At 52.5% G+C, this 27,408-nt stretch overlaps 1 protein-coding gene across 13 annotated transcripts in view; it reads right to left on the bottom strand.

Annotated features, from left to right (window-relative positions):
* Positions 1-27,408, bottom strand: part of GLI2 (GLI family zinc finger 2) — a 257,249-nt gene that overhangs the window by 59,823 nt on the left and 170,018 nt on the right. For 10 of the 13 annotated variants that reach the window (XM_063647347.1, XM_063647349.1, XM_054478859.2 and 7 more), the window contains one exon: positions 5,306-5,411. The exons of 1 other annotated variant lie outside the window; for it this stretch is intronic. In XM_063647347.1, the coding sequence (XP_063503417.1) occupies positions 5,306-5,411 (106 nt within the window). Of the gene's footprint in view, positions 1-5,305; positions 5,412-13,918; positions 14,010-27,408 lie in introns of those variants that run through there. 2 more of the 13 variants (XM_063647354.1, XM_063647359.1) reach the window with 2 other exon arrangements.

Raw genomic sequence — 27,408 nt, forward strand, 5'->3', positions numbered from 1 at the left:
TTAAATCAGCAAGTGAGGATAACGACAATGATCATGACTGTTGCTCATATCCATTGAATGTTTCCAAAGTGTTCTAGACGCTTTACTCACATTACCCTGTCTCCTTCTCAAAATAACTCAGTTGGCTGGATTATGTAGGTTGTCTCAGCAGATCTGGCCCTTCTACAGATGAGAAAGCTGAGGTGAGTTAATTCATGTTAATCACAGCTAGGGAGGGTTCAGCAATGGGTCCCAGCGTGGGTAGCCTGGCAGGCTGAGAACTGACAACGGCAGGCTCTTGGGTGATGACCAAGGTACTCCCGAGGGGCAGAGGGCAGGGCAGAATAAGAGAGTGCAGGGAACACCTCTCTGGAGCCTGCACACACCGGGTGCGCCCTCCCTGGAGCTATCAGGATCCTGAGAGGGAACGGGGAGGGGGTCTGGGTGCTTGAGCAGTGGAAAGCAGGAGGTGCAAGGGCTGAGTGGCGGCGCACCCACGAAATGGTCACCAGCTCAGGGCAGCAGGCAGAGGCTCAGGCTCAGCTGACACAGAAATGAGATGACGCCGCACCTCATTTGCTGTGCAAACATCTATGTAATTAGACACATTTGGTGCTGGCAGGGAGAAGCGGGCTACAACATGGGCTTGATGGATCGGGATGCTCCACCAGGCTCCAACCACATTCATCACAGAAGCCAGAGCCATGGGGCCATTTTCCTCACAGGCTTTGCCCTGGTTCTCACCTGGAACACTGGGGGCGGAGGAGGTGAGGGCGTGGGCTTTCCAGAGCCCAGGGCCAGCCCCGAGGCTCTTGCTGTGTCCTCCACCTGGTCTGGCGGGAACCAACTGTCTTGAGGATAGTGTGGAGCCGCTGGAAGACCACCCCAGCAGGACCAGGTAGGGATGGGGGGCTCTGGGAGCACCATGCTGCTGCCCATCACTGGGGCTTAACAAGACTAGCCCCTCCTTGGCTGGGGAGGAGATCTGCACCCCAGAGCCTGGTCTCCTTGCCCTCACGGAAGTAACTACCTTCTATGTGTAACTTCTATGTCACATAGAAGTCACTGTGCCTCTCTGAGCCTCAATGTCTGCATTTGCAAGATGAAGCTTAACCCCCATCTCACAGAGCAATCAGGAAGATTCACCAGTACAATACACCAGGGCCCAGGGCTGTGCCTGGCCTGCTGCAGACCCATGCAAATTAAAAATATGCTTACTGGCAGCTGACGCCAGACTCCACACTGGGGCTCAGTGATCCCAAATAACCTGAGTAACGGCCTCCAAGAACATCCACACCCTAATCCCTGGCATTTGTTAAGTGTTTCCTTCTACAGCAAATGGAACTTTGGAGACGCGACTACTTTAAAGATCTTGAAATGGGAGCCACAAGTGGATTATCCCAGTAGGCCCGAAAGGCAATGGCAGGTGTCCTTAGAAGACAGAAGCAGGGGAGGAAACTCCCACAGACCAGGAAGAGGGTGAGGTGAGGACAGAGCAAGGGGGAAAAGGTGATGTGTGTGAGGATGGGGCTGTAAGCCAAGGAATGCAGGCAACCTCCAGAACCTAGAAATGTCCAAGAGTCTCTCCTGGAGCCTCCAGAAGGAACTAGCCCTGCGAGCTCCTTGATTTGAAGCACCGTAAGACTTATTTCAGACTTCTGACCTCCAGAACGATAAGAGGATAAGTTTACATTGTTTTAAGCCATGAAGTTTGTGGTAATTAGTTACAGCAGCCTTAGGAATCTCTTCAGGAATCCAACCAGTGAAAGAGCTATGTAGGCCACAAGGGACAAGGCCGTTTCTGTGGGCCTCTAGCTGGGCCACTCCTCCCTGCTGCATGCCAGCATCCACGACCTCCTTCTCCAGGTGCTCTAGCTCACACCCCACCCTCACTGGCCAGGGAAGGAAGCAGGCCCTACCCAGAGCTGGAGCACGGCAAAGCCTGGTGAAGACCCAGGCCCCTTCTCAGCCCAGGGCTCCCACCTGCACAGGGAAGGATGGCACTGAGGGCCTCCCTTCTTAGCGGGGGCTCTGTCTGCAGCCAGGGCTCTCAAGCCAGAGCCCACAGCTGCATTACCTGCAAGGCATGGCACACATAGACATAGGTCCCTTCCCTGGAGTCTCTGACTCAATGGCGCTGGGCTATGGCCTGAGGATCTGCAGTACCCACAACAGACTCCCAGGGGACACTGCTGCTGCCTGGCCAGGGTTTCTGGGAACAATTGGACTCGGGGCAGTGCCCTAACGAAGGGCTGAGGTGCTGTCAAGAAGGGCTCAGCTGGACTCGTCAGAGGGACCCATGGTCCATACTTAATGCTCCCACAAGAAAAGCCAGCATGCAGTGGAGGGCCTGAGCTCAGGAGGCTGGAACTTAATTTCTAACTTCCAAAGTGGGTGAGCCATAGGGTTAGTCATCTACCCACTCTGTGCTGCTTCGGTTCCTTCATTTGTAAAATGGAAAAACACAAAATGACTCTTTTTTGGGTTGTTGAGAAGATTAAATGGCATGAACACATAAAACCATTTACAGCAGGGCCTGTTCACAAGGTCAGTTATGATGAGGAAGGCAGTCATCACTGTTGGGGTCTTCCTACACTTCTGGTGGTGCCTCTACACACTTCAGGTGTATAGGGAAAGGTGAGGCAGGACATTCACCTGCAGGCAGAAGCACTCCAGCATGGACTGTCTCTGCACGAAACTCTCAGCATTGCCCAACACCCCGTGCAGGGAGCACTTTGAGGGCAGGCCTGCTATGCCCAGGATCCGTGTCACGTAACCAGCCAAACATGACTCATGAGCAAGAAATCAGCAACCGCAACCCCCTTCCAAATAGGGACTGAGCTCCCTGGATGCTCCTAGGAGTCTCAGATGCCACTGACTGAGCAATTTTTGGGTGGCCCAACTAGTTCCAAACACATGCATCTTCCAGAGGTTTCTCCAGCTGTGGTCTCAGGCACCTGCAGGTGGAGGGGCCCTGGAGGTGAGTAGAGGGTGGAAATGATCCCAACACCCACCAGGTAGACTTAAGGATGCTGCAGCGGATCCTAGTCAAGTGAGAACCAGGTACGCGCACCGAAATAAAACAGAAAGTTCCCAACATGTCAACAGGACACAGAGGACAACTGGAAGGGACTCCCAACGGCCAAATCTGGGACAATTGGAACAACACAATAAATAGTGATAGTAATAGAGTATAACCCATAGAGTCACACAAATAACCATGCATCCATGTGCATGAAAATAGACAACCAAATATATAAAGAAATGTGGGAGGCGGGACAGCTTTTCCTTACGGGAGAATTCCAACCACTAAATGTGGACAAAATGATAGAAACAGAAAATTACCATTTGGCAAACACTAGTAATGACTGTTTCTGGCAAGAAGCACCAATGGATGTATAAGTTAGTGGACAGAAATATGATAAGAAACAGGATATTTCCATATCCTCTAAGTATTACCCCACAAAATACTCATTAATTACGAACGGGACAACTTTAAAGCGGAGAAGCCAGCAGACAGCCCCATAACCAAGTGATCAACATTTCCAGCAGTGAAAAGCGTGAAGATCATATGCCTCCTGACAGGATGCCTGCAAAGGACACACATCACTTTTATAGTATTATTCCCCGAAACGCATGATCCGAATGTCATCACGAAACAGCATCAATCAGGCAAACCCAAACCCAGAGACATCTTATACAGTAACTGGCCAGTACTCTTTAAAACTGCCAAGGTCACGAAAGACAAAAGAGACTAAGGAACCATCCCAGACAGGAGATGACGAAGGAGTCTCGACAACCAAGTGCCACGTGGGATCCAGGACTGAGTCTCGAACCAGGGAAAAAAGACACTAGCGGGCAACTGAGCAAATTTGGATAAGCTCTGTGGGTGAGTGAACAGCATTCTGTCAGACTTGGGTTACGTAAGATGTCCACATTTGAGGAGCTGCGTGAAGTGTATACAAGAAAGCCTTTATGGTTTTTGGAACTGTTTTTGTATGACCTTAATTATTTCAAAGTAAAATATTTAAAAGTAAAACAATTTTTAAAAAGAAAGTACAAGTCCCAGGTTTGCTCTGTCTTGGGGAGGCAATCGGTGTCCGGAAACAGGACTCTGCTGAGGCACAATGCTGTGAGCACAGGGAGGGCCCAGCGAGTGTTGACTGACTTCACTGGGACGGGAGACGGTAGAGGCAGGAGGATGCGCCTTCATAGGTGGCGGGCGGGGAGAGGTTCTCCACTCGGCGAGCACTGGTTGTACACCTATTCATGTCAGCCACTGAGACACAGAGGGGAGAGGAGAGCTCAGAGCCGGCTGGGAGGCAGGTGCAAAAATGGATGATGATCCTGTGGATCGAGGGCAGCAGCCCCCGCTCAGTGTGAGGGATCACAGTGCCCCTGAGGAGGTGACTCCTCGGTTGAGGCTTGGAGGTGGCCTGTTGGGGGGAGATTCCAGGCACATTGGGCAGGCAGCTGGCCCCAGGCACAGAGACACGGGTCAGAACCACAGACAACACCTTGGCATGAACAGGTGAGGGGGCTGGAGGCTGTGGGCATGAAGATGCTGGGTCGAGAGGGGTCTTGGGGCTGGCTGACCTTTGCAAGAGCTCTCCTAGAGGCAGGTGCGGGGAGCAGCGGAGAGTTTGGGGGTAGGGAGAAGGAGGGGCCCTCTTTCCTGGAAGGAAGATGGATGGGATAGCCAGAGACCAAGACTTTGAGTCCTGAAGGCCAAGAAAATGACACCAGCCAATGGGCTTAGAGGCCCCAGGTGGGTATGACGGGGACAGGGCTAGGCAGGTGGAGACCACAGGGTGACCCCACACCTTCTACCTGGGGACCTCAAAGCTGGGAATAGGAAGGGCCCCAAAGCATCACTTTGTGCTTGTCCTTTTAAGTATGGTGACTATACGATTTACTATTCAAAGGGGGACACTTGAAGAAGTGAAAAAGGGTGCTCTGAATTATTATGCTGGAACAACATATACCTAAGATCACCTTACTTATATGGGATCTTAGACCTAGAGAGGATTCCCACTTCATGGATGAAGAAAGAGCTCCAAACCATGTATAGATACACCAAGGAAGCCCAGAGCCTTAGAAGTGGTGATGTGGGCTCGGGGGTGGTTGGTGTTTATATGCTGCCCACCCACACGCTCACACAGGGTCCCAGGCCATGACAGCAAAGGTGATCGCCCGCTCAGGACAATGCAGATCAGGAACCCCCGAAAGAAAGACAGAGGCAGGAGATGTGGCTGAGGCTGCCAGCCCAGCCTCCCCATGGCAGGTGACTGCACGCCAGGAGCAGCAGGCAGAGGGCAGGACTTACCCGTGCACACCGTGGACAGAATGAGGCTCGTAATGGTACCTTCCTTCCTGGTGTCGCATGTCAATTGGTAGGGACACATGGAACGGTGGCAAGAGATGCTGCGGCACTGCAGAGGGGGAGAGAGAAACAAGACTTCAAAAACTTTGCCCCTCCCTCAAAAAGGTACTTTCAAAGGGCTTTAAAGCTCAATGAATTTCATAGCAAGAGCAGCCAGGACAAGGGGCTCCGCGGTGCCCGCGCGATCACACACCCACGAAGGGGGATGAATAAATAATCAAAGTCTGCCCGAGAATCCTACATCTTTCACATAAAAGATCCCCAACTGCGCTCTTGACAAAGACAAGCAGCTAAGCACTCTTTGAACTCAGGGAGATTACAGGCAGGGCCACGAAACTGGGCTCAGCCTGCAAATCAGGGCTGACAGAGCGACAGGCTCCAACTCCGCCGGCTTCTGCCCATGCTGGCCCCTGCCCATGCCGGCCCGGCTGCGTGTGGCTCCAGCAGCACCAGGTTACCGCATCCGGATGCTGCAGTGCACGCAGGCTGGAGGTGTTGACCTAGAGCCATTTGTGACGGCATGGCCCGCAGACGGTGCCACCAGCCTCAGGAAGGCCAAATCCCACCCAACTGCTGTCCCGTTTTGCTGGCAGTATAAAGCGGACATCTATGTGGATCTGTTAGTTCTCCAGCTCTTAATATTAATTCTTGACCCCTAAACGCTGTCGGGTGCCCCCAGGATCGAAAATGCCAGCACGTGCGTGTCAGTTTCCAGAGCTGAGTCAGCCTCCTGTCTGAACTTGGCCTGCCCTCAACAAATCATCATGATAATTGTAGGATGCTCTTTGTTTATTAAAAAAAAAATTCCTGGGTACCCTGGAGGCAAACATAATTATAGGCTTTAGGAAAACAAGGCTTTTAACAAAGTAGTTATACTGGGAAAAGGGCTAAGAAGTGGGGATTTCTTAGTCGACTCTCCCTCAGTCTGAAGGCTACAGGCCAGTGGGAAGCAGGGTTAAGTTTGGATTTCTGAATATTTTAAAGAAATGTGGATGGGTTTGTGATAGGTATGTACAGGTCAGCTGACTGCTAGGCTAAGAAATGCAGACAAATTTTTAGGAGAGATGGGGTTTCATCATGTTGGCCAGGTTGGTCTCGAACTCCTGACCTCAGGTTATCCATCTGCCTCGGCCTCCCAAAGTGCTGGGATTACAGGCAAAGAGCGAAACTTCACCTCAAAAAACCAAAAAAGAAACAAACAAACAAAAAAATGTAGAAAAATAATGCTACTAACTGTTTCCGTGCAGATTCTGGTACAACACCATAAATACTATGAATTTTTTTTTCTTGTAGTAAAGACACCTAAAATTTACCATTTAAACCATTTTTTTTTTTTTTGAGACGGAGTCTCACTCTGTCGCCCAGGCTGGAGTGCAGTGGAGCGATCTTGGCTCACTGAGCTCCGCCTCCTGGGTTCACGCTATTCTCCTGCCTCAGCCTCCTGAGTAGCTGGGACCACAGGCGTCCGACACCACGCCCGGCTAATTTTTTTTGTATTTTTAGTAGAGACAGGGTTTCACCGTGTTAGCCAGGATGGTCTCAATCTCCTCACCTCGTGATCCGCCTGCCTCCGCCTCCCAAAGTGCTGGGATTACAGGCGTGAGCCACCGCGCCCGGCCCATTTAAACCATTTTTTTACATGCACAGTTGAGTGGCATTAAGCCCCTTCGCATTGTTGTGTAATCATCACCACCATCCATCTCCACAACTGAAACTCTGCACCCACGAAACACTAACTCCCATTCCTCTCCCCCAGCCCCTGCGCATTCACCATTCTACCTCCCGCCTCTATGAATTTCCCATGCTAGCTATTTCGTGCAAGAAAGATCATACAGTATTTGTCCTTTTGAGACTGGCTTATTTCACTTCGCATAATGTCCTCAAGGTTCATTCATGTTACAGCCTGTGCCAGAATCTCCTTCCTTTTTAAGGCTGAATAACAATCTATTGTATTGGATAGACCACATTTTTTTTGTCCATTCATCTGTCAATGGATGCTTGGGTTGAACACAATGGATTCTTAATGGGAAGAAACTTTTCTCCTGAAATCTTAACTTTAATTTTTACATGTTCAACTCCATCTTCATAATTTCACAATACTGGCACTTTCCATGGGGACCAGGAAAAACAAAAAGCAAATCTTCTCACCCTGATTCAAACAGTTTGCCCAACTCAGACTCAAAGAGGAGTTGGTCGCAGGCACGTGGTCCAAGACTCTGGCCCAGCTATCACTTCCAGAGCCACCGAGTGCTGGAAGGACAACCTTTTCTCTGAGGCCCTGGCCCCGCACAGGTGAGCCGGGCATGTGGCTGTGACTTAGGCGGCTGTGACAGGACCACCAGGTACTCCGGAGGCTAGGGAACATGAGGGTCAGAGCTCACTCACCTGCTGCATGACTTTTGTAAGTTTCTTTGCCTCTCTGAATCTCCATTTGTTCATCTGAAAATCGATAACCGTAACTACCTACATGGCTGCTGTGAAGACATAAAAAGCCCACACAGAGGAGGCGCTTCGCCCAGAGCCTGTGCAGATAGGATGCACTCAACAAGTGTCACTGCTGAGGAGGACAAGTAGCACTCATGTTTGGAGCCTCCAACGTCCATCATCAAACTATGAATTTACTAATGTGGGGCACAGGACAAGTGGCTCATACTGGTTGCAAACCCTAGGGAGGGTAGGGGGCCAAGCACTGCTTGCTCACAGACCAAGAGACCACTGGATCTCCAGGGAGTCAGCAGGGAAACAGTGTTCACTTTCCCAAATGTGTAGAAAAGGGCCTTAAAAACATGGCAGGGCAGACCAGATTCCAGTATTTTGCCAACAAAATAAAAATGGTTGTGTGTGTATGTGTGTGTGTGTGTATTTCTAAATGTTTCCTTGCACATCCAGAAGCCCCCTGATGCAACTAGTGTTACTATGCCCATTAAAGAGATGAGGAAACGGAAGCCAAGAATGATTCATGGCCTTGCCCAAAGTCGCAGGACTGAAAAACGACAGTGCCAAGAGGAGAATCCAAGGCTCTGAATGGCTTTTCCCTTCACCCAGCCTAAATGACACTCAGAGGCAGCTTCCAAGCGCCAGGGTGATCCCAGGCCCCCATCGCCCCACCACGTCTCCACCTTGCTATGTACTTTAGTTAACAAATGCACACACAGTCCACAGCTCTGCTTTCAGCACTTGGCAAATACCAGCTCCTGGGTCTTCCCAGCGACCCCAGGAAGCTGCACTCAGCCCAGGATTCCTTGGTCTTCACACAGGAAGCACACCCCAGCACCCTGGTGTGCCTGCCATTCATGGTCTTGCTCCTCCAGAGGCTGAGGGGGGGTCTCCTAATGCCATCAGAGCCCAGACCACCCCACCCTACCCGCAGCTATGAGCTGACATGCTCTGCTCAGGATTCAGGATTCAGGCAACTTCACCCAGGTCTATAAAGTCTATGGAACATTGTGAGCTTCAGGGGTTTACCAGGCAAACATGAAGTACAGGTACCACTGAGGCTGCCCCTCTGCCCCACAAGACCAAGCCATGGTGTGTGTGTGTGTGTGTGTATGTATGTGTGTGTGTGAGGTGTGTTTTCATATGTGTGTGGTATGTGTCTACATGTAGTGTGTGTGGGGTATGTATATGTGTGTGCTGCACGTGCATGTGTATGTGCAGTGTGTGTATGTGTGTAGTGTGTTGTGTGTGTCTCTGTTGTAGTATGTGTGTGTCTTTATATGTATGTGTATTGCTATATGTGCATGTGTGTTGTATGTGTATGTGTGTTGCTGTGTATGTGCATGTGATGTGTGTGTTGCTGTATGTGGATATGTTGTGTGTTGTATGTGTATATATATGTTGCTGTGTATGTGTTGCTGTGTATGTGTGTGCTGTATGTGTATATTGCTGTGTGCATATGCATGGATGTTATATGTGTATGTGTGTTACTGCATATACGTGCATGTGTATGCTGTATGTGTGTGTTGCTGTGTGTATGTGCATGTTGCAGTATATATATACATGTGTGTTGCTGTGTGTATATAGATGTGTGTTGCTGTGTGCATATACATGCGTGTTGCTGTGTATACATACATGTGTGTTGCTGTGTATATGTACATGTATGTTGTATGCATATGTGTATTGCTATGTGTATGTGCATATGCTGTGTGTGGTATGTGTCTGCTGCCGTATTTATGTTCATGTATGTGTTAAATGTGTAAATATGTGTTGTATATGCATGTGTGTTGTATGTGTATGTTGCTGTATATGTGTGTGTGCTGTTGTGTGCATGTGTGTGTTGCTGTATGTATGTGTGTGTGTGTGCCGTATGTGTATGTGTGTTGCTGTGTGCATGTGCAGGTGGTGTGTGTATGTTGCTGTGTATATGTGTGTATTTGCTGTATGTGTATGTGTGTATTGCCATGTGTATGTGCATGTGGTATGTGTTGGAGGAGGGGCCTGAGGCTTCCAGAAAGAGGCCTGGGGAGGGGTCCCACAGAGTCCTGCTACAGTGGGGCCTGCCCTCTGTTTTCTGGCAGCTCCTGGGGTGAAGGCTTTGGAGGTTACAGGGGAAGCGCTTTCTCTTTCTCCAGGCAGGCAGGGCTGCAGGCGGCACCTCCTACCAGCTCTGCTGCTCTCCAGGAGCCTGAGTCACCTGTGGAACGTGCAGGATGCACCCGTGCACTCCTCTCTCAACCCCTGGAATCCCCAGGAGGAGCCTGGGAACACGTGCTAGTGGGTCCTCCTGTCCTGGCGGTGATGTGTGAGGTTGGCCAGGGCAGAGCGGCAATGTGCCCACTAGGGTTGCTGTTGCAGGGGCTCATCTCCAGCAATGTCTGCTGCCTCATGGGGCTTTGCTGACAGCACCTTTAGTTTTATCATTAATTAACCTTGTTCTTATTCCCATTTTCCAGGAAAGAACATCAAGGCTCAGGGTGGTGTGACTCTACTTCCATAAGAGCAATGATTCATTGGGTGGTAAGTGACTGGTGGTCTCATAGTCTTTTCCCCACACAGCCCAGCCCAGCCCCCAGCATGCAGCAGGCCTTCAGTGAGTAGGGCCTCTGGCACTGCTATCCCAATACAGTAGCACAGTGTTTGCCCCAGGATGGACAGGGATGTATAAGGCCAGCTAGTCAGCCAAGGTGCAAGGTGTAAGACCAGGGACCTGCCCAGACCCTTCTGCTCACCCTGAGAGAGAAGACCCCATCTATTCACATCAGCAGTTGTGAAGTATGAATAGCTGTCATCTAGAAATATTCATTCACTCATTTATTTATGCATGCATGCATCTACCTTGTATCAAGCACTCGCTATGTGGCAGGCACTGTTCTAGGCCCTGGGAACACTGTTGTGACACGGCGGCCCACACCATCGCCCAGTGAGAGGAGACAGGTGGTGGACAAGTCAGCAAATATATTTATAACATAGTGTCAGAGGGGGATGAAGCTAAGGAGGAAATCCACCAGGGAGATGGAACAGAGGAGACATGGATGAGGCGTGGAGGTAAGTCAGCCTCTTTGGAGAAGGAGCTTGGGGCAAAGGGAATAGCAAATTCAAAGGCCAGGTGTCAGGAGAACTCAGTGATTTCAGCATGAAGGCTAATCTGCCAGGCACAGAAGGATGGATGGAGGTGGAAATGCAGGAGAGAAGATCCTATCACACTAGCCAGGCCATGGGAAGAACCTTGGGATTTTTTTCTGAGCAATCTGGGAAGCCCCTGGGAGGTCCTGAGCAGGCAGTCATCTGCTCTGATACAACTTTTGGAAACGCTGTACAAGGAGGGTCCAGTGCTGTGGGGCAGCGGTGCCCATCCGCCAGGAATCCCAGACTGGCCCTGCCACTAGGTGGCCATGGGACTTTGGGGAAATTACATCCCTTCTCTGGGTCTCACACTCCTTGTACAACAGGGATTAGAGGAGCCCTGAGGTCCCTTCCTGCTGGCACATTCCTGCTATCTATCTGTAAATGGTTAGCCACTTCCCAGGCAAAGGGCCTCACTTATTCCAGCCCAAGGCTTCAGAAGGGACCCCCTGAGCAGGCCGGGACCAGGGCTCTGACTGCAGGTGCTGGCTCATCTTTGTGGCCCTGTATGTATAATGACTGACCCAACAGCCCTTCTAACCCACCTGACACACCAGCCCCAGCCCCAGCCCCAATCCTCTGAGCGCAGCTGTAATAGGACAGCACCCCAACACCACCTCTCAACACACACGCACACATGTGCACACACAGTCTCTACAGACCAGCTTTTCTTCCCAAGTAACCTGAGGGATAAAAGTTGACCCTGACTCATTGGTGGTCTCTTTCAGACCAGCACGGATTGTCCCACAGCCCCCGATGGAAACATTCAGAAGTGAATGCTCTGCTCAGAGCCCCCTGGCCAGGCTGAGGAGGGAAAAATTCTGCTTTCCAACTCTGGCAAGAAACCGCTGCATCCAGAGGCTGCAGAAGCCCACAAGGAGCATGAAGATGCGTGGGAAGAATAGGCGCTGCCTTGAGTGACATCCTGAGCTAGACCCTTGCACACACAGCTTTCATTGTTGGCTTTTATGGTTTTTTTTTTTCAAGTAAAAGAAAAAATCCAAAATTAATCATGTCCTTCCGGCAGAGGGACAGACACACCATCCCCCCCTCAAACATACACACCCCATATGCCATTTCAAAGAAATGACGCTCTTTTTAAGTTTCTGAGGAAGAAACTCTAAGATGGGAATTTTCAATGGATCATCACTCCCCTCTGGAAAAAAAAAATGCACATTTGTTTTTGATCCTACACAGAAAGCCCAACAGCCGGAGAAGCTTAGGGTGGCGGAGTGACGGCTTTTTCTTTAAAATCCTGGAACTTTTCTGTGCTGCAGTTTCAACACCAAATGCTTCTTGCTGGCGGTCCCAGGGTGAGCAGACATTGGTGTGGGCAGTGTCCTGGGTGTAACGGTCTTCTTGTGTTAGTGAGGAGGGCAGTGAGGAGGCAGGGACAGCCCTTCCCCGGAAGCCTGGCTCAAGTTAATGCCCCATTAGAAATGATCCTGTGGATTCCTGGGGGAGAGAAGGAGGTAGGTGTCTGCAGAGTTCAGACAAAGAATCGGGAAAACTGGGTCATGGAAACATGACCGGGCGGCCTCCGTCAGCAGCCGGAGGAATTCTCCTCGGATGAAGTCATGTGTTGCCACAGCGCAGAGGTACTGCCCCGTGGCTGGGCTCCCGGAGAGGCCCGAGGGCCTGTTCCACGGCAGAGAGGCCAGGGAGGTGAAAGCAGCCACCTCCCAGGACAGACTGGCTGTGTTGGGGATGCCCCGGCCCTCTGGGCTGTCCAGTCCTGGAGATTAGCGCCGTCTCCAGTTACCACGGTCTCTTCCATCAAGACTGCGGGAGGGAATTAGCTTGGAAGCATGTGGTCGCTGTGCACCAGGCTGGCCTGGACCAGAGAAGAAACGGGTTTCAGAGAGAAACCGAGTTGCCCGGCACTGATGGAGGGAAGGTGAGGCCCAGCCTTGCACGATACAGGTCTGTGTTACGACGAGGCAGTGCAAACACATCTCAGTGCAGCTTGTGGGCCCGGGAAGGAAGGCAGTGGCATGGCTGGGGCCTGGATCCCCATCCTTCTTGGGCAATTGGCCCACACTCCAGGGTCACCATGTAGGAGGCCAGTGCGGTAGCTGCATCCATGACCAGAAATCAAGGAAGGGCACATGAGGTCTTTGGTTCCAAACGCCAGGGCCCTCAGCCCCTTGGCTGTGGCCAGGATGGGGAAGCCCGGTGATGCTGAGTGTTGCTGTGGAGGGTTCCAGGGACTGGCTCCCATGCTGCAGGTGTGAATCCCAGGGGACAATGCTGGAGTCACGTGGAGAGAGACTCCTTCGGAGCAGCCATGCTGCACCCACTGGGTGGGCCCCATGTCAGGACCATAGGTCCCCATGCCCTGTCCACCTGTCACACTCAGGTGGCCTCTGTGATGCCCACACGCACCTTCACAGCCTTCAGGCCAGGAGGCTTTGATCTGTGTGGGACCCTGGCTAGCACTCGCACACAAAGGGGGTGCCTGCTCTGCGTCAGGTCAGGCACTCTTACGTGAGGAGTGGACTCCAATCAGCTGAAGTGGAGGCATTCTTACTTGGCATGTCTCTGGGATGACTGGAGAAGGGCTTTTTGACATCCGATTTTGTTCTCACTATGGGGGACTTTGGGATTCTCCAGTTAAAAACTAATTTATCATGTTCCTTTAACTTAGAATTCCTTGCATATTAAGTAACATCCAGCACAGTGTGATTTTGTTAGAAGCAAACAGAACTTGGGAGTCATGGGAATGAATTCACACTAAAGTGTAGATGGCTTACTGGTTGCTTTTCTCCTAATGGAAGGACCTAGGCACAAAATACACCAATATCTTTGGCAAAAGAAGGCGCTAGTGTAGAGGAAAGAAAAAAGCAGTAAAGGGGCAGGCTGGAAGTCAAGGTAACCTTTGCAGTCAGAGTGAAGTCCAGCTTGCTCCAGTGTCACACATCAGCCAAAGGACAGTCCTACAGGACATCACCTGTCCCTGTTGTCTAAGGAGCTTGGGATAGGAGCAGAACGCACCTGAGCCATGAATCCAGACAGACCTGAGTGTGAACCACGGCTCTGTCATTCGCTAGCAAGTAATGAGTGTTCCAAGCTTCAGTTTCATCACCTGTAAAATAGGAATGACATCAACCCAACTGCTGTGAAGAATATTTATGGTGGGCCGGGCGCGATGGCTCACGCCTGTAATCCCTACTCTTTGGGAGGCCAAGGTGGGTGGATCACTTGAGGTCAGGGGTTTGAGACCATCCTGGCTGACGTGGCGAAACCCCATCTCTACTAAAAATACAAAAATTAGCCAGGGGTGGTGGTGCAAGCCTGTAATCCCAGTTACTGGAGAGGCGGAAGCAGGAGAATAACTTGAACCTGGGAGGTGGAGGTTGCAGTGAGCTAAGATTGCGCCAATGCACTCCAGCCTGGGAGACAGAGAAAGGCTCCATATCCAAAAAAAAAAAAAAAAAAAAAGAATATTTATGGTGTCCATAGAGTAGAAACCCCTAATAAGTGATAATGCCCTTCCCCATCTCTCAGCAGATGTGACAAGGGTCCCAGTGCTATGGTAATGAAGAGAACTTTTCCTCCATTCCCAGTATAAGGGACATTGAGATGTATCAGACAGAAACTCATATAAGGCATCCACCGATGCTCCCTCCTTCAGCCATCCAGGTCTGATCTAGGGATACGATGTAGTTCAGATACATTGCCCCACTCATATGGCCTTGACATACACAGGCTTTGGGCTCCACTCAGCCCAGCTCTGCAGCTGTCTCTGGAATCCACAGCGGAGCTGCTCACCACCTAGGGCAGAGTTCTCCATGCACAGATGTGTACTCTGTGCAAACTCACTGCCTGACAGAGTGAGGATGCAGGAACTGATAGAAGCCATGGCTTTGCAGGAAAGGTCTTCTATAAATTAATCTCTGCTGGCCACCCACCCCTTTTCCCAGATGACCAGTCCCCAGGAGGCTTAGGCTGGCTACTACAAGCTCTGGTGTTTCCCACCATTCTTTCCCTAGTGTCTGTGTCCGTGCTGCCTGGAGAAAATGAGCAAGGGAGGGAACTTGCAAGGTGGTCTGGGAGTTCAGGTGAACACTATTGTGAATTCCGTTGTCTGCATTCAGCCACATACCCCATGGCTGCAGCAATAACTCCCCTCTTGGGAAAGTCAGCAGCAGGAGAAGCCCAAGGCAGAAGGGATGTGACCAGGTCCCAGCCTGCGACATCTCATGAAGGCTCCTCCTGTGTGCTGCAAGGCAGCAGTGCAGAGGATGGGGTCTCCTCTACAATTCAATTATTTTACACCAAACCCAGTACTACTTCCCTCCAGGAAAGGGGGCGCATGGATGGCCTGGACAAAGCTGCAAGGAGGGCAAGGCTGGGCAGGGTACTGCATCTTCATGCTGCTTCTGGGCTCTGCCATGAAGCACAGGCTCAGGAGAACAGAGTGGGGCCTGAATGCACACATGTGCCATCTCGGGGCCCTGGGCCAGGTCTGAGTTGTCAAATAAGAACAGATGCACCACTGGCTACATAGTCGTCAATGACTCTCCAGTCTCAACAGAGAGAAAGAAAGTGAGAGTGATTGCTACTTTCCATTCCACGCTTAATGTACAATTTGGTCAGTTAAACCATTTAATCCTATATGAAACAGGAATGTGAAGACACCTTATGAAATGAAAAATGTTAATCTCATGGGTAAGGATGGCGATCGCACCATCATTCTGGTGATGAACCCCAGAAGGCCAGCGCCCCCACAACCCCGATGATGCTGGATGCCAGCTTGCTGTTTGCATGGCTAAGGTTGCTTCTGGCCATTTATTCTGGGCTTGTCACAAATCCCATAGAGGAAGACTCTGCTCTCTCCTATTCCTGTGGAGATCCCAGGCCCAATCCCCAGGGAAGTCATACCTAAAGGCTTCCCAGAAGATACCAGAAACGACCACACCAGCTTCAAAGAAGAGGCTGGATACTCCTTCCTTCAGCCATCCAGGTCTGATCTAGGGATACGATGTAGTTCAGACACATCGCCCCACTAATACGGCCTTGACATACACAGGCTTTGGGCCCCATCAAGCTCGGCTCCGCAGCTGTCTCTGGAATCCATGGCGGAGCTGCTTACCACCCAGGGCAGAGTTCTCCATCCACAGTTGGAAGTCACAACCATACACCCTGCTGCAGGTCAAGGCTTCCCCTACTCGCTCAATGTAAGAGGACACTGCTCATGGGCTCTGGAGGCCACAGAGAACAAGAGGCATAATTCCCGCCCACAGGGAGTGCCCAGGGCGCTGCTGTGTAAGCCACTGCCACAGCTGGAGAGCCTGACCCCGTGGGATTCAGCGAGGCCCACGCAGCACAAACTGCCCAAGTGGCCTCAAAGTCAGGAAAAGATTTCCATGAGGTCTGGAGCAGCCAGGAAGGCTCCCTGGAAGAGGCCAGACCTGGCAGAGCCAGAAGGAGGGGGAGGATGGCAGGCTCTTCAGGCTCGGGGCAGTGCAGACAGTGAACCCAGGATGCCCAATTGTTCCCTGGCATTCAACCGAGTGAAGCGTAAGCCCCGGTGCAAAGCATGTGGCCTCTCCTATACATACAGGATGAGGAACATCTCTTGCTAGTGTCCTCGAGAGGAACACATGATGTAATACACATAAGAGGTACACGATGAAGCACCCACTAAGTCCTGATATTGGGGTTTCTCAGGCTGTTGCTGGGCCCTGTTGCCAGAGCTCCTGCCTCAGTGAGCCTGGGCATGTCTAACAGGTTCCCAGTGATGCAGATGCTGCTGCTCCAGGGACTACCCTGGGAAGGAGACTCACAGGCCCTTTGGCATTTCCACACTTGCTGTGGCTCCGTAGTTCCCAGTTGCTGAAGGAAGGGGAAATCATTTCTCATGTCCGTGCACCTACTAGGCATTGTACTAACTGGAGAAACTCAACACAGAAGATCAGAGAGGCAGGAGTGGGGGAGACATTTGAATCCTGGTGACCATTTACCAGTGCTTCTGAGCAGCAGCTGCAAGGGGTCTGGGTGCCACTGGGAATGCAGGTTTGGAAGGCATCCAGGGGTCTGTGCTTTTCGATGGTACATGAATGAAAGTGCACACCAGGGCTGGGAGAGGCTGCCAGGGACTTTCTCCCCTTGCTAGGGAGCCTTGGTCTGTTCTGAAATCCTGACACTTTCAAAGGCCAGCCCTTCAGCCACATGAGCCCAGATGACCAGGTGTTTGCAAATGAGGACGAAGTCACTGGCCTAAGCATCAGAAGTAGGAAGCGCCAAAAGAGCACGAATCATGGAAAGCCTCCTTCCCCAGGGCCTTATGCAAATGGCACAATGATTTTCAATAATAAGCCACAGGACAGGAGACTTCCAGAGGCCCTCCTGATGCCCAGCCACCACCCCACAGGAAGCATTTAATAAGAATAATATCCTGAATGGCCACTCCACAACGTGCAACTAAAAAGTGCTTCTGTCTCACTTGGAGGAAAAAAGTGGGGGGAGGAATTAAAATCAGACAGGAAATTCCAACACCACGAGCTGGCTGGTGTCCGGCTGGCTGAGGCCCAGGCCACTCATGCAATCAGACCTGCCCTGCAGACACAGCCTAGCAGGACCCGTGGCCTCTGCTGGGTCTGCCCACGCACACTGCCCACCCCAGGCTGAGGTGTTACTTGACAAATTAGCTGCTGAAAGAGAGAGTGTGCTGGGCTGGGGCCAGCACAGCCACTCCACGCCAGGCACAGAGTCCTGAGACTGGTCTCCTAGTGAGGGCAGGCAGGGACGCAGAGGGACTTGCACATTCCAGGGTGAGGAGTGTGCTCCAGCCAATGCCACGGGAGAGGCCGGCCCTGTGGCATGTGGGTCTTGCTGCTTGGGAGCCAGGAGTCATGGGATCTGTTCCCTGCAACAGTGGCCCTGAAGTGACAGGAGACAGGCCACAAGAGGCGGCATAGTGTCCTGTTGGACAGAGATGAGGCTGCCACCAGTGCCACAGCCAAGTCTGGCTTGACTGCTGACTCACTGAACCTTCCTGTGCCTCGGTGTCCTTATCTGTAAAATGAGGACCCATGTCAGAGGGAGACTGTGAAGTGGAGAAGAGCTAGTGCAGGGCCAGGCACGCAGTAGGGTCCTGAAGGGTGCCGGTGTGGCCACCCCTACAGACCCCTCTGCTGGGCTCCTACCCCTTTAGCAAGGGGTAGGAGACTGGGGTGAACTCCAGAGGGACACCTGGGAGATCCCCGCCATCATAGGGAATGGGATGGGCTGCCTGCCTGTCTGGGTAGACACGTGGAGTCCCAGATTAGAGAATTTTAGGGCTGGAACAAACAATAGAGATAGTCAAGCTTGCTTAAGGTTGAAAACTCTGTCATGGCCAAAGAATGTTTCTAAAAAAGTAGTGTGCAGCCTCCCCACCGCAAAATGCAATAGATTTGAAGCCCAGAGGACCATGGCTCCCAGGGACTCTGGCACCTTGCAGAATCCAATGCAGAGAGCAGGAATCCAGCCCAGGAGCCGGAGGAGACTGTGCCCAGGCCCTAGTGCTCCTTCCACCTGTCACAGGCCAGGGCTAGGCCAGACGGCCTGGGATGGATTCAGGCTTTCCCCTAAAATCTTGCTGCCCCTTGACATATTCATTTGACAGCATACACTGGCGACCCCGTCAGCTGGCAGGGACCTTGTCAGCTAGCTATTGCAATGCTGACTGGTCCCTGGCAAGAAGCCCACTTGTCACAGGTGATTTAGCCCTTTCAGGAGGATGACCATGCCATTCCTCTGTCTGGTCCCCAAGGGTCCTGAAGGTGTCACTTGCCATTCTGTGTACTTAACTAGTGTCCAGCCCCTTCCCTGCAGAGCCCAACAAGAGGTTTCCTGATCTGGCTTATAGGTCCTGCCTTGCGTCCTGCCGAGAGCACCAAGCCCCGGCTTTGCACTCTGCCGTAGCTCTCGAGACGACAGTGAAGCCACCACATTTGGTCTCCACCAGGCCCTGGTGATGGTTTCCCAGGCTGAGCCAAGGCACCTCTTTATTCCAGGCTGCATTCTGAGGCAGGGCCTGCCACAGACAATCAATGACCTTTAAAACTAGGCAGCGGAATCAGCCACCTGGACAAGCAAAGGAGCACTGGGGCTGGACTGTCTTTCTGCAATCAACAGGTGAATGACAAAATGCTCTCCATTCCTTCATCTAAGCAGGTCCCATAAGGGCCACTTCCTGGGAGCCTCTTATCAGTCCCAATAATTATGTTACTCAGAGGGATCCTTTAAAATTCTCTCTAACTTGGACTAGAATCTTCTCTAGGTATCCACTCATCTAATGCAGCCCTGGCCAGCAGAAATACAATGTGGGCCACATATGTTATTGTAAATTTTCTAGGAGCCACATTTTAAAAAAACTAAAAAGAAACAGGTGATTATTTTAATAACACAATTTAATAGAACCAGTACATCAAAAATACTATCACTTCAACATGGAACCAGTATAAAAATTGTGAATGAGATGTGTTACATGCTTTTATTCCTACTACGTCTTCAAAACCTGGTACCTATCTTGCACTCACAGCACATCTCAATTAGGATAGCCACATTGCAAGCACTCAGCCACACACAGCTGGCAGCTACCCTACTGAACAGCTCAGGCCTAACTCATTATCATTATTGACTTTTCACCGCTTCGGAATCCTAGTCTAGTTTAGTAAACGTCTCATCGATACACAAAATATGGTGATGAGAATTCTCCCTAAACCTCAGTCCTTCCTCACCTCTGAATCTTAGCTTCCTACAAACTTCTATTGGGTCGCTTACATTTACTGATGAAAACACAGTTATTTTTCTTCCCTCCTTTCCTTCCTCCCTTCCATTCATTTAACGGACAAGCGTTCCCAGGATCGTAGGAGGGTTACTTGCGATTCTGTGGGTGAGGCCGGTGCCCCGCCCAGGGGAGTAAGTCAGCCTGTGCCTCTCTCTCCACCCTTCCACACCCTTGACCTCTGCGCGCAGAGCTGGTCGACAGCACCTCCCTTGTTCTGCCCTGGATTGCTGCCCGCTGCGTTCTTGACAAGCTTGGAGTGTTCCCAAACATGGGAGTGGGTGTGTGGACTCCTGAGACCTTTGACAAATAAGAGGGTCCCCAGAAAGCAAAGCCCAAGCCGGGGTCATGAGGGGCAGTGCGGCAGGACCTTGGAGAAACACTGGGCAAGTCGTGTTACACTTTCGGACGCCTGGCTCCCTGCCCGTGTGATTCTGGACCCAGTTAACTGAATGATGGTTGGAGCACATGCCATTCCCACCACCCTCCCCACTCTCCCCACCAACGACCACTGTGGTGCATGGAAACAGTATTTCTCTTTGCTGGGATACGGTGTCCACCAGCAGGACTGGAGGCCAGTCCATGAATCCATGGGAAGAGCCTGCTCCCCTATTTTGTTGGTTCAGAAACTGAGACACAGAATATGTGGTCTCATGACCCAACCCTCCAGCCCTGAGCGGTGCCCAGAATCTTGTTTCCTAGAATAAGACTGTAGAAGAAAGGGAGGAGGAAAACACGCCAAAGCCTTCCTGACATCAAAAAAAAAACCTCTTGCAAAACAGTATTTTGATGAGCTAAGCATGTGAATTAAAAGCAGACGGAGTCTACTTCGTTTTAAATAAACAGGGTTTAAGATCTAGAGGAAAACTCCCAAATACAATGTGTTTCGGGGCCAGAGAAACCAGAGCTGCCCTTCCACAAACCCAAGAGCAGCCTGGCCTGTGCACTCACATCCGAGGTGTTTGTGGGCAAAGGCCCTGCTTCGTGGGTCCAGTCACACCTCAGTAGGGGGACCGGGAGGAGGGTCCAAGTGACTGACAGTTGGTCCCCAGGTCCTGCCATTGCCAGCAGAATGGAGTCAAAAGCCCCAGCCTGGCACTCAGGACTCTCCAGATCCTGCCCCACAGACTCTCCCAGCCCCAGGGTCAAATGACAACCTCGCAGACCCCATGCCTCCTAGGCTGCAACCTGCCTCCACCCTGCCTAGAAAGCCCCGCCCCACCACACCCCCTCATCCTCATCATGCCAACTCAGCCTGCCCTCAGCAACCCCAGTCCACATGAGCCTGCCTCCAGGAAGCTTCCTGGACCTTTCTTCTGCCACCCCGCTCCACCGCAGGCAGACGATACTCCCTCCACACCATTTCCTCTGAGTCAACGACCAGCCCAGTGCGTGGCATGGAGAAGGTGAGGATTATGTGCCCAGTGAGTGAATGAATGAATACATGAATGAGTGAATCTCCCACTACTGGAAAACAGAACCCGAGGATAACAAGGGTGGCCAGTAGCTACCGACGGTCAGTCTAAATTAATTTAGGACCGAGGAGAGAAAGCCATGCTGCTCGGGGCCACAGTAGGAGACAGAGCAGTTCCTAGGAGTCAGCCACGCACTGGCCCTTCCTTGGAAACTGGAAACCACAGTGGTTCTAACAGCCAGTGCACAGGGCTTCCTTCATACTGGAGCCTTCCTGAGCATGTTGCATTTGTTAACTCATTTCATCCTCATAGCAATTGATGAAGGTATTGTTACTATTACCTCCACTTTAGAGATGAGGAAACTGAGGCACAGGAGAGTTCAGTAACTTGCCCTGGGTCAGTCAAATGGCTAATCTGTGTCACAGCCAGACCTCATGCCCATTTCTCCGAAATTCCAGACACGGGTGGGGTGGGGTAGGGCGGTGTGAGCTCTTTTTGGACCAGGAAGAAGAAATGAGGCTGGGGGAAGGCCCAGGTCCCAGTCTTTGCCTGACTCATCCCCTGTTCTCCTGGGTGCCCCACTCCCCCTCAGGGCAGCCTGGGCCAGGCATTGGTGTAATAAGGGTCACAGGTGTGTGATGGGGGAGGGTGCAGCACTCTGTGACCCAGGCCCTGGTAAGGAGGTGGAGCGCTAACAAACTCCAGCAAAACACAAGGCCAGCCTGGGTATTTCCACTTCATTCGTGGTCTTTCCAAAATGAAATGTAACCCCTTAAAACAGAATGGGTCTGCCATGTAGCGGCGTCTAAGTGCTGCCCAGGTACCCAGCGAAGTCGGAGGCAAGTCCGGGAGGGACCCAGGGGAGGGGAGTTATCTGTTTCCCCAGCTGTGTTCCTGGTGGCTGCTAATAACCCCCATGGATCATTCTGCCTGGCTCCGAAAACATTCTGACTGGCGTTAAAAATGGGCCCCTCTCCTGCCCGTGGCTTGCGCCCCTGCAGCACGTGCGGGATGCTGGTTGTTAGCATGCTGCTTGTGTAATTAGGGCAGCGAGGATGGCAAAGGGCCCACCCCGGGTCCCCAAGAGTGATTGCAGTTCAGAAAAAGCACCCACTTCGTTCTGCACTGATTAATGATGGACCCTGCTAATAGCCCTGCTTAACACAGGAGTTTGTCAAGATTAAGTAATTGCCTGAAACAAAAAGTGTATTATCTTTAAGGCCCCACTGATGAATGACTGGTGCTAGGAAATGGGGTGATGGATGTCTGTGACTCCCTGCCACCTTCCCTCCCCCATTTGCATAAATTAAAACCCATCCCTTGATTAGACAAGAAGCCCTGACAGACTGTGCCAAGGGACCAGGTGGCTGAGGGCCCTGCTGTTACCCCTGGCTCAGGCCTGCTGACCACTGGGAGGCCCCAAACTGCTTGTTAGCATTATAAGTTGTGGGGTGGACATAGGACTTATGGGCAGGGGTGGACCAGATGCCCCAGGGGGATTGAGGTTGGGACATGACAGCTAAAAGGAGGAAACCACAGCACAGGAAAACGGAGGGGACCCAGAGGGAAATGGGACCCACAGCCCCAGCTATGGCTGGACGGAGGCTCACTCCACCCCCAGCTGGGCCTACACGGAGGAGCCGTACCTATGGCTTCAGTCATTGGTCCCTTATGGAATAAATCTGTAGGAAGGCCTACGAAGGGTCTGCTGTCCCCTGGGTTGTGAGGTCGCCACCTGTAAAGTGGGTTTTTTATTTTATTTTATTTTATTTTATTTTGAGACAGAGTCTCGCTCTGTCGCCCAGGCTGAAGTACAGTGGTGCAATCTCGGCTCACTGCAAGCTCCACCTCCTGGGTTCACGCCATTCTCCTACCTCAGCCTCCCAAGTAGCTGGGACCACAGGCGCCCGCCACCACGCCCAGCTATTTTTTTGTATTTTTAGTAGAGATGGGGTTTCACCGTGTTAGCCAGGATGGTCTCAATCTCCTGACCTCGTGATCCGCCTGCCTCGGCCTCCCAAAGTGCTGGGATTACAGGTGTGAGCCACTGCGCCCGGCCTAAAGTGGGTTTATAAATGAGGGGGTGTGCACGATCTAGCCACAGTCACAGAGGCATATTTTTATACCTCTGGGCATCAGGTTGCCAGGTCTGGGGCCATGAAATCAATGTCCTTTGAGCATTTCTTTCCTTCTGGATGGCACTTTGTAAAAGACGGTTCACAGCAAGGGACAGAGCCAGGTGCAGTGGGAGGAAGCTGACATCGGGTAGGGCTGACCAGAGTTAGTGGCTGAGGGAAGGGCAGCAGGGGAGGGGAGCTGAGCTTGGTGGGGAGGGAGACAGTAGGACCACATTTCAGAAGAGGCTGCAGGGCCCAGCCAGGCAGGGAACACCAGGTGGGAGGCACCTCCAGGTGATCTCTCTGTGGGACCCAACCAGGAAGAGCACCTTGGGCAGGAGCAAGCCCTCCCCACGTCAGCTAAAAGGCGGAGGGTGCATTTATTCCCAATGAATGACAACAATCATGCCACAATCCTATGGCTTCTGGTGGCTCAGGGGACCGGGGAACTGGGGGAGTGTCACAGCCTCTCTGCTGGAGGTTAACTCCTCAGCACAAGCCATAGACAACACTGCACCCCAATTCCCCACCCTGGGTCAGTGATGCATTTTCCAGGCACGGGCAGAGACCGGGGTGATCTAGGCACTAACGAGAAGCCTTCTCAGCCTGCATCTGACTCCTGCAGACCGTCTGTCCTCCAGCCATCAGCCATTCAACACTCTCCTTAGTGGCTGGCTCCCCGCTTCCTTTCTGGGCAAAATAAGATTCCCAAACCAAACCACCCACCCTGAATCTGCCTCCAGGCTGCAGTGACACAAGCTAGAGCTGGGAGCTGTTCCCATAACATTGGTTTTCCCCTAAACCACAGCTTCAGCTTCAGAGCACATGCTATGTGTGGCCCATTGGTGGGAGGGGCTGGAGCCAGGGGGCCCAAGCAGTGGCCAGATCTGTTGGGGGGCAGGGGGTGTCTTCCCTCCTAGGAAGGGGAAACTGCCTTCTCCCACATCACAGATGGCTGCAGGGCCCTGCCTCATAGTTCTTAGCCCTAGACTCAGGCTTCTTTTCCCTTTTCAGGTGCTGAGAGGGACCCACAGTGGATGACTCTAGAGCATGAGTCTGCGGGGGGAGCAGATCTAATGCTCAGAAGAGGGGGCCTCCATATGCAAGGGGCTCGGGAAAGGGGTCCCCACGCAGCTGCCCACCAGAGGGGAGGCGGGGATGCCACTTCTCTTGTTCTACCCAAGTGTGCACAAATGAGTCACCCTGAAACCCATGTCAATCCACGCTCTGGACAGTCTTGGGCACCTTCCCCAATGGCCAGCCCCGCTCAGGCCAAAGCCAAGCACAGCTGAGTGCACAGACCACCAAACCAGGGCATGAAGGGTCACCCCTGAGTGACAGGCCCCCCAGGCCACAGCTCCTCTGCTGTAAGAGTCCCCACTATCAACCGGTCCTGCTGACCCCATAGTGCCAAGGGCAGGTTTAATGACCTATAATAGGGCTCCAGGTGGGCATGAGGCCATCCTATGCTGTCCACACCAGGGGTCCTGAGGACAGTCTAGCCCCCTGCTGGGGGCTTTCACCAGGCGGTGAAAGAGGATCAATTAGTTCCCCCTTGAGGGCAGCGCCTATCACAGCTGCATCGTTCCTGATAGTAAGATTGCTTTTCCAAGCCCAGTAGTCCGGTGGGAAGCACTCAGTGTAACATACAATGACAAAAGCTGCTGCAAGTGCTCCTAAGGGCACGGTTGTAGGCACTTCATATTCCTGTGTTGATTTGCCCTTCATTTCAACTCCGTGTGTGTGTGTGTGTGTGTTTGTGTGTGTGTGTGTGTGTGTGTGTGTGTTGGGGGGATTATGATCACCACCCCCATCTACACTGAGGAAACAGAGGCTTAAGGAGTACATGACCCATCCAAGACCACACAGTGAGGAACTGTCAAGGAAGATCTGAACCCTCTTCTGCGATTCTCCAGCGTGCAGGCTTAAGCAGCCACCCGCCCTGCCCACTGGCTGGCGAGGAAGATGCCATGCAGATGGTGACTGTTCTTTCCCATTACATAGCCTGGCTGAACAAGGGGAGAAGCAAAAGCCCCTGACTGCAGAAAACACACTTCCCATGGTAATGGATAAATCAGCCCTGTAGGATCTTCCCACGAGAGGCCACTGACACCCAGAGTCCCAGAGTCTCCAGGCTCCCAGTTCAGTCTCCACCGTGCAGCCCACATCTTCAGGTCAGGGAAGTTTCTCTGGTTTACGGACCTCCAGCAGGATCTCGGGCCCAGCCTCTGCTCTAAAGATGCACAGAGGAAAAAGTGCTGGGCCAGGTCTCAAGGACCACCCAGGGCAGTTGGGAGATACCCGTCAACAGGTGAAGCCAAGCCGAGGAGAAGGCCAAGAAGGCACACACAAAGGCGCAGGGATGAGGAGCAGCGGAGTCTTCTGGGACTCCGAGAGCCCCGTGTGGTCACAGCATCCGCGGCAAGGCAGCAGGTGAGGGCTGGGCTGCGACTAGGCTTGTTTGATGTAACGACACTGGGCACAAGTCTGCTGGTGATGGAGAGACATTAGGAAGGTTTATGCAAGGGGGTGACAGGGCCAGGTTGGTGTGGAGGGTGGGGTGTGTGTGTGATGCTGCAGACAAGGAGATGAATTAAGACGCTGGTCTTACCTTGTGACCACTGGGTGACAGATAGAGGGCCTCTACCAGGGTGGGAAGGGCAGAGGCGGTGAGGAGGGAGGGGTGCACTCACGCTCAAGGCAGGATGCAGGGCCAGCAGGACTCTGCTGAGCGGGGATGCAGGGAAGGCGAGTCAAGCATTCTGGAGGAAGGATGCTAACTACTTTAGGTGGGTGGTGGTGGCCTCAACTATGAGAGGGGACATGGGGGAGAAGGCCTGTTTTGAGGGTAAGAAAGTGCTGAGTTTGAGATGCTGTGGAACACAGAGTGGCTGTGTCCAGAGACTAGTTACAGAAAGGAGGCCAGAGCTGGGGGCACAGCTCTTGGTGGGAGGCTGTCCCCTGGGAGACATTGGGTGGTGGCTGCGACCTTGAATGAGGATGAGATTGTACACGGCCAGTGTGTAAAGAGAGGGAGTGCGCTGGAGCCAGAGCCTGTGGACAGGGCTCTTACCTGAGCTGCCTGGTGCTCACCTGGCCCCTTGGTTTCTGACCCTGAGGCATATTCCTGAGCTGCCATCCTTGCCAGCTGAATCTGGACCCTTGGTGCTCCACTCCTTTCCAGCCTGCCTGGAGTCCAGGGCAAGAGAGGGTGAACCCCATGATCTGCACCCAGCACCCTTGGGCTCTGGGCCTGATGTGTGGAGTGGGCCTCATCACCCACCTGCTGGTACAGGCAGGGAGAGGGGAAACCACTTGAGGGATGTGGGCCCCCAATCCTACTCTCACCATCCCCTCAAGTCAGAGTAAAGGAGTCCTGGTCACCCCAGGGGCCCTGACTTCCTATTGAACACCTTGCCTGCCCCACACCATGCTGCCTGAGACCAGGTCCCTGGCCCAGCTCCCCAGGTAGGTGCGGCTGCTGGCAGGAGGCTGGGCTCAGGTGGCTGTGCCCATGGCAAGCAGGGCATGCCGTCTTGGCGAGAAGCGCCGGTCCTCCTTGGGACTGCACAGCCCCATCCGGGCGAAGGGTGGCCTACGCAGGTAACCGGAGCCCAACGATGGGCAGAGGACAGGATGAGCTGAGTGCACTCACCACCTGGGTGGACACTGGGGCCCATGTGGGGACAGTGGGCAGTGTGGCCCTCCCCCTGGTAACCTCACGGCAATAGCCAACACCTGCTTCACCATCAGATAAGGTGTGTTGGGCACTATATTGGGTCCTGATGGAATAACAAGAACAAGAGAAGCCTAGGCCTTCCTGGAGAACATTCGTTCCTGCTGAAGGGCCCTCCAGATGCGGGCCTGAGCTATGCCCCAAGCCCAAGCCCTGAGGAGCCACTGGGCAGTGGGCAGAGGCCTGCCCAGGTCAGCCTGGTCTTTGGCAACTCCCTGCTCCCAGACACAGAGAACTCATCCCAGGCTCTGAGTGTCTGGAAAGGAGGAGGGCTTTAGCTTCCTAATCCTGACATTGCCACTTAACAGCTGGGTGACCTTGGGCAGATCACCCAACCTCTCTGAGTCTCCATTTCCTCCTCGCAGGTTAGCAGAAGCAGGATCACACACCCATAACCTCGCGCCCTGGCTGGTTGGACGTCGGCACACTGGCCCCTCTGG

The sequence above is a fragment of the Pongo pygmaeus genome, chromosome 11 (genome assembly GCF_028885625.2).
Source record: "Pongo pygmaeus isolate AG05252 chromosome 11, NHGRI_mPonPyg2-v2.0_pri, whole genome shotgun sequence".
Classification (NCBI taxonomy): Eukaryota; Metazoa; Chordata; class Mammalia; order Primates; family Hominidae; genus Pongo; species Pongo pygmaeus.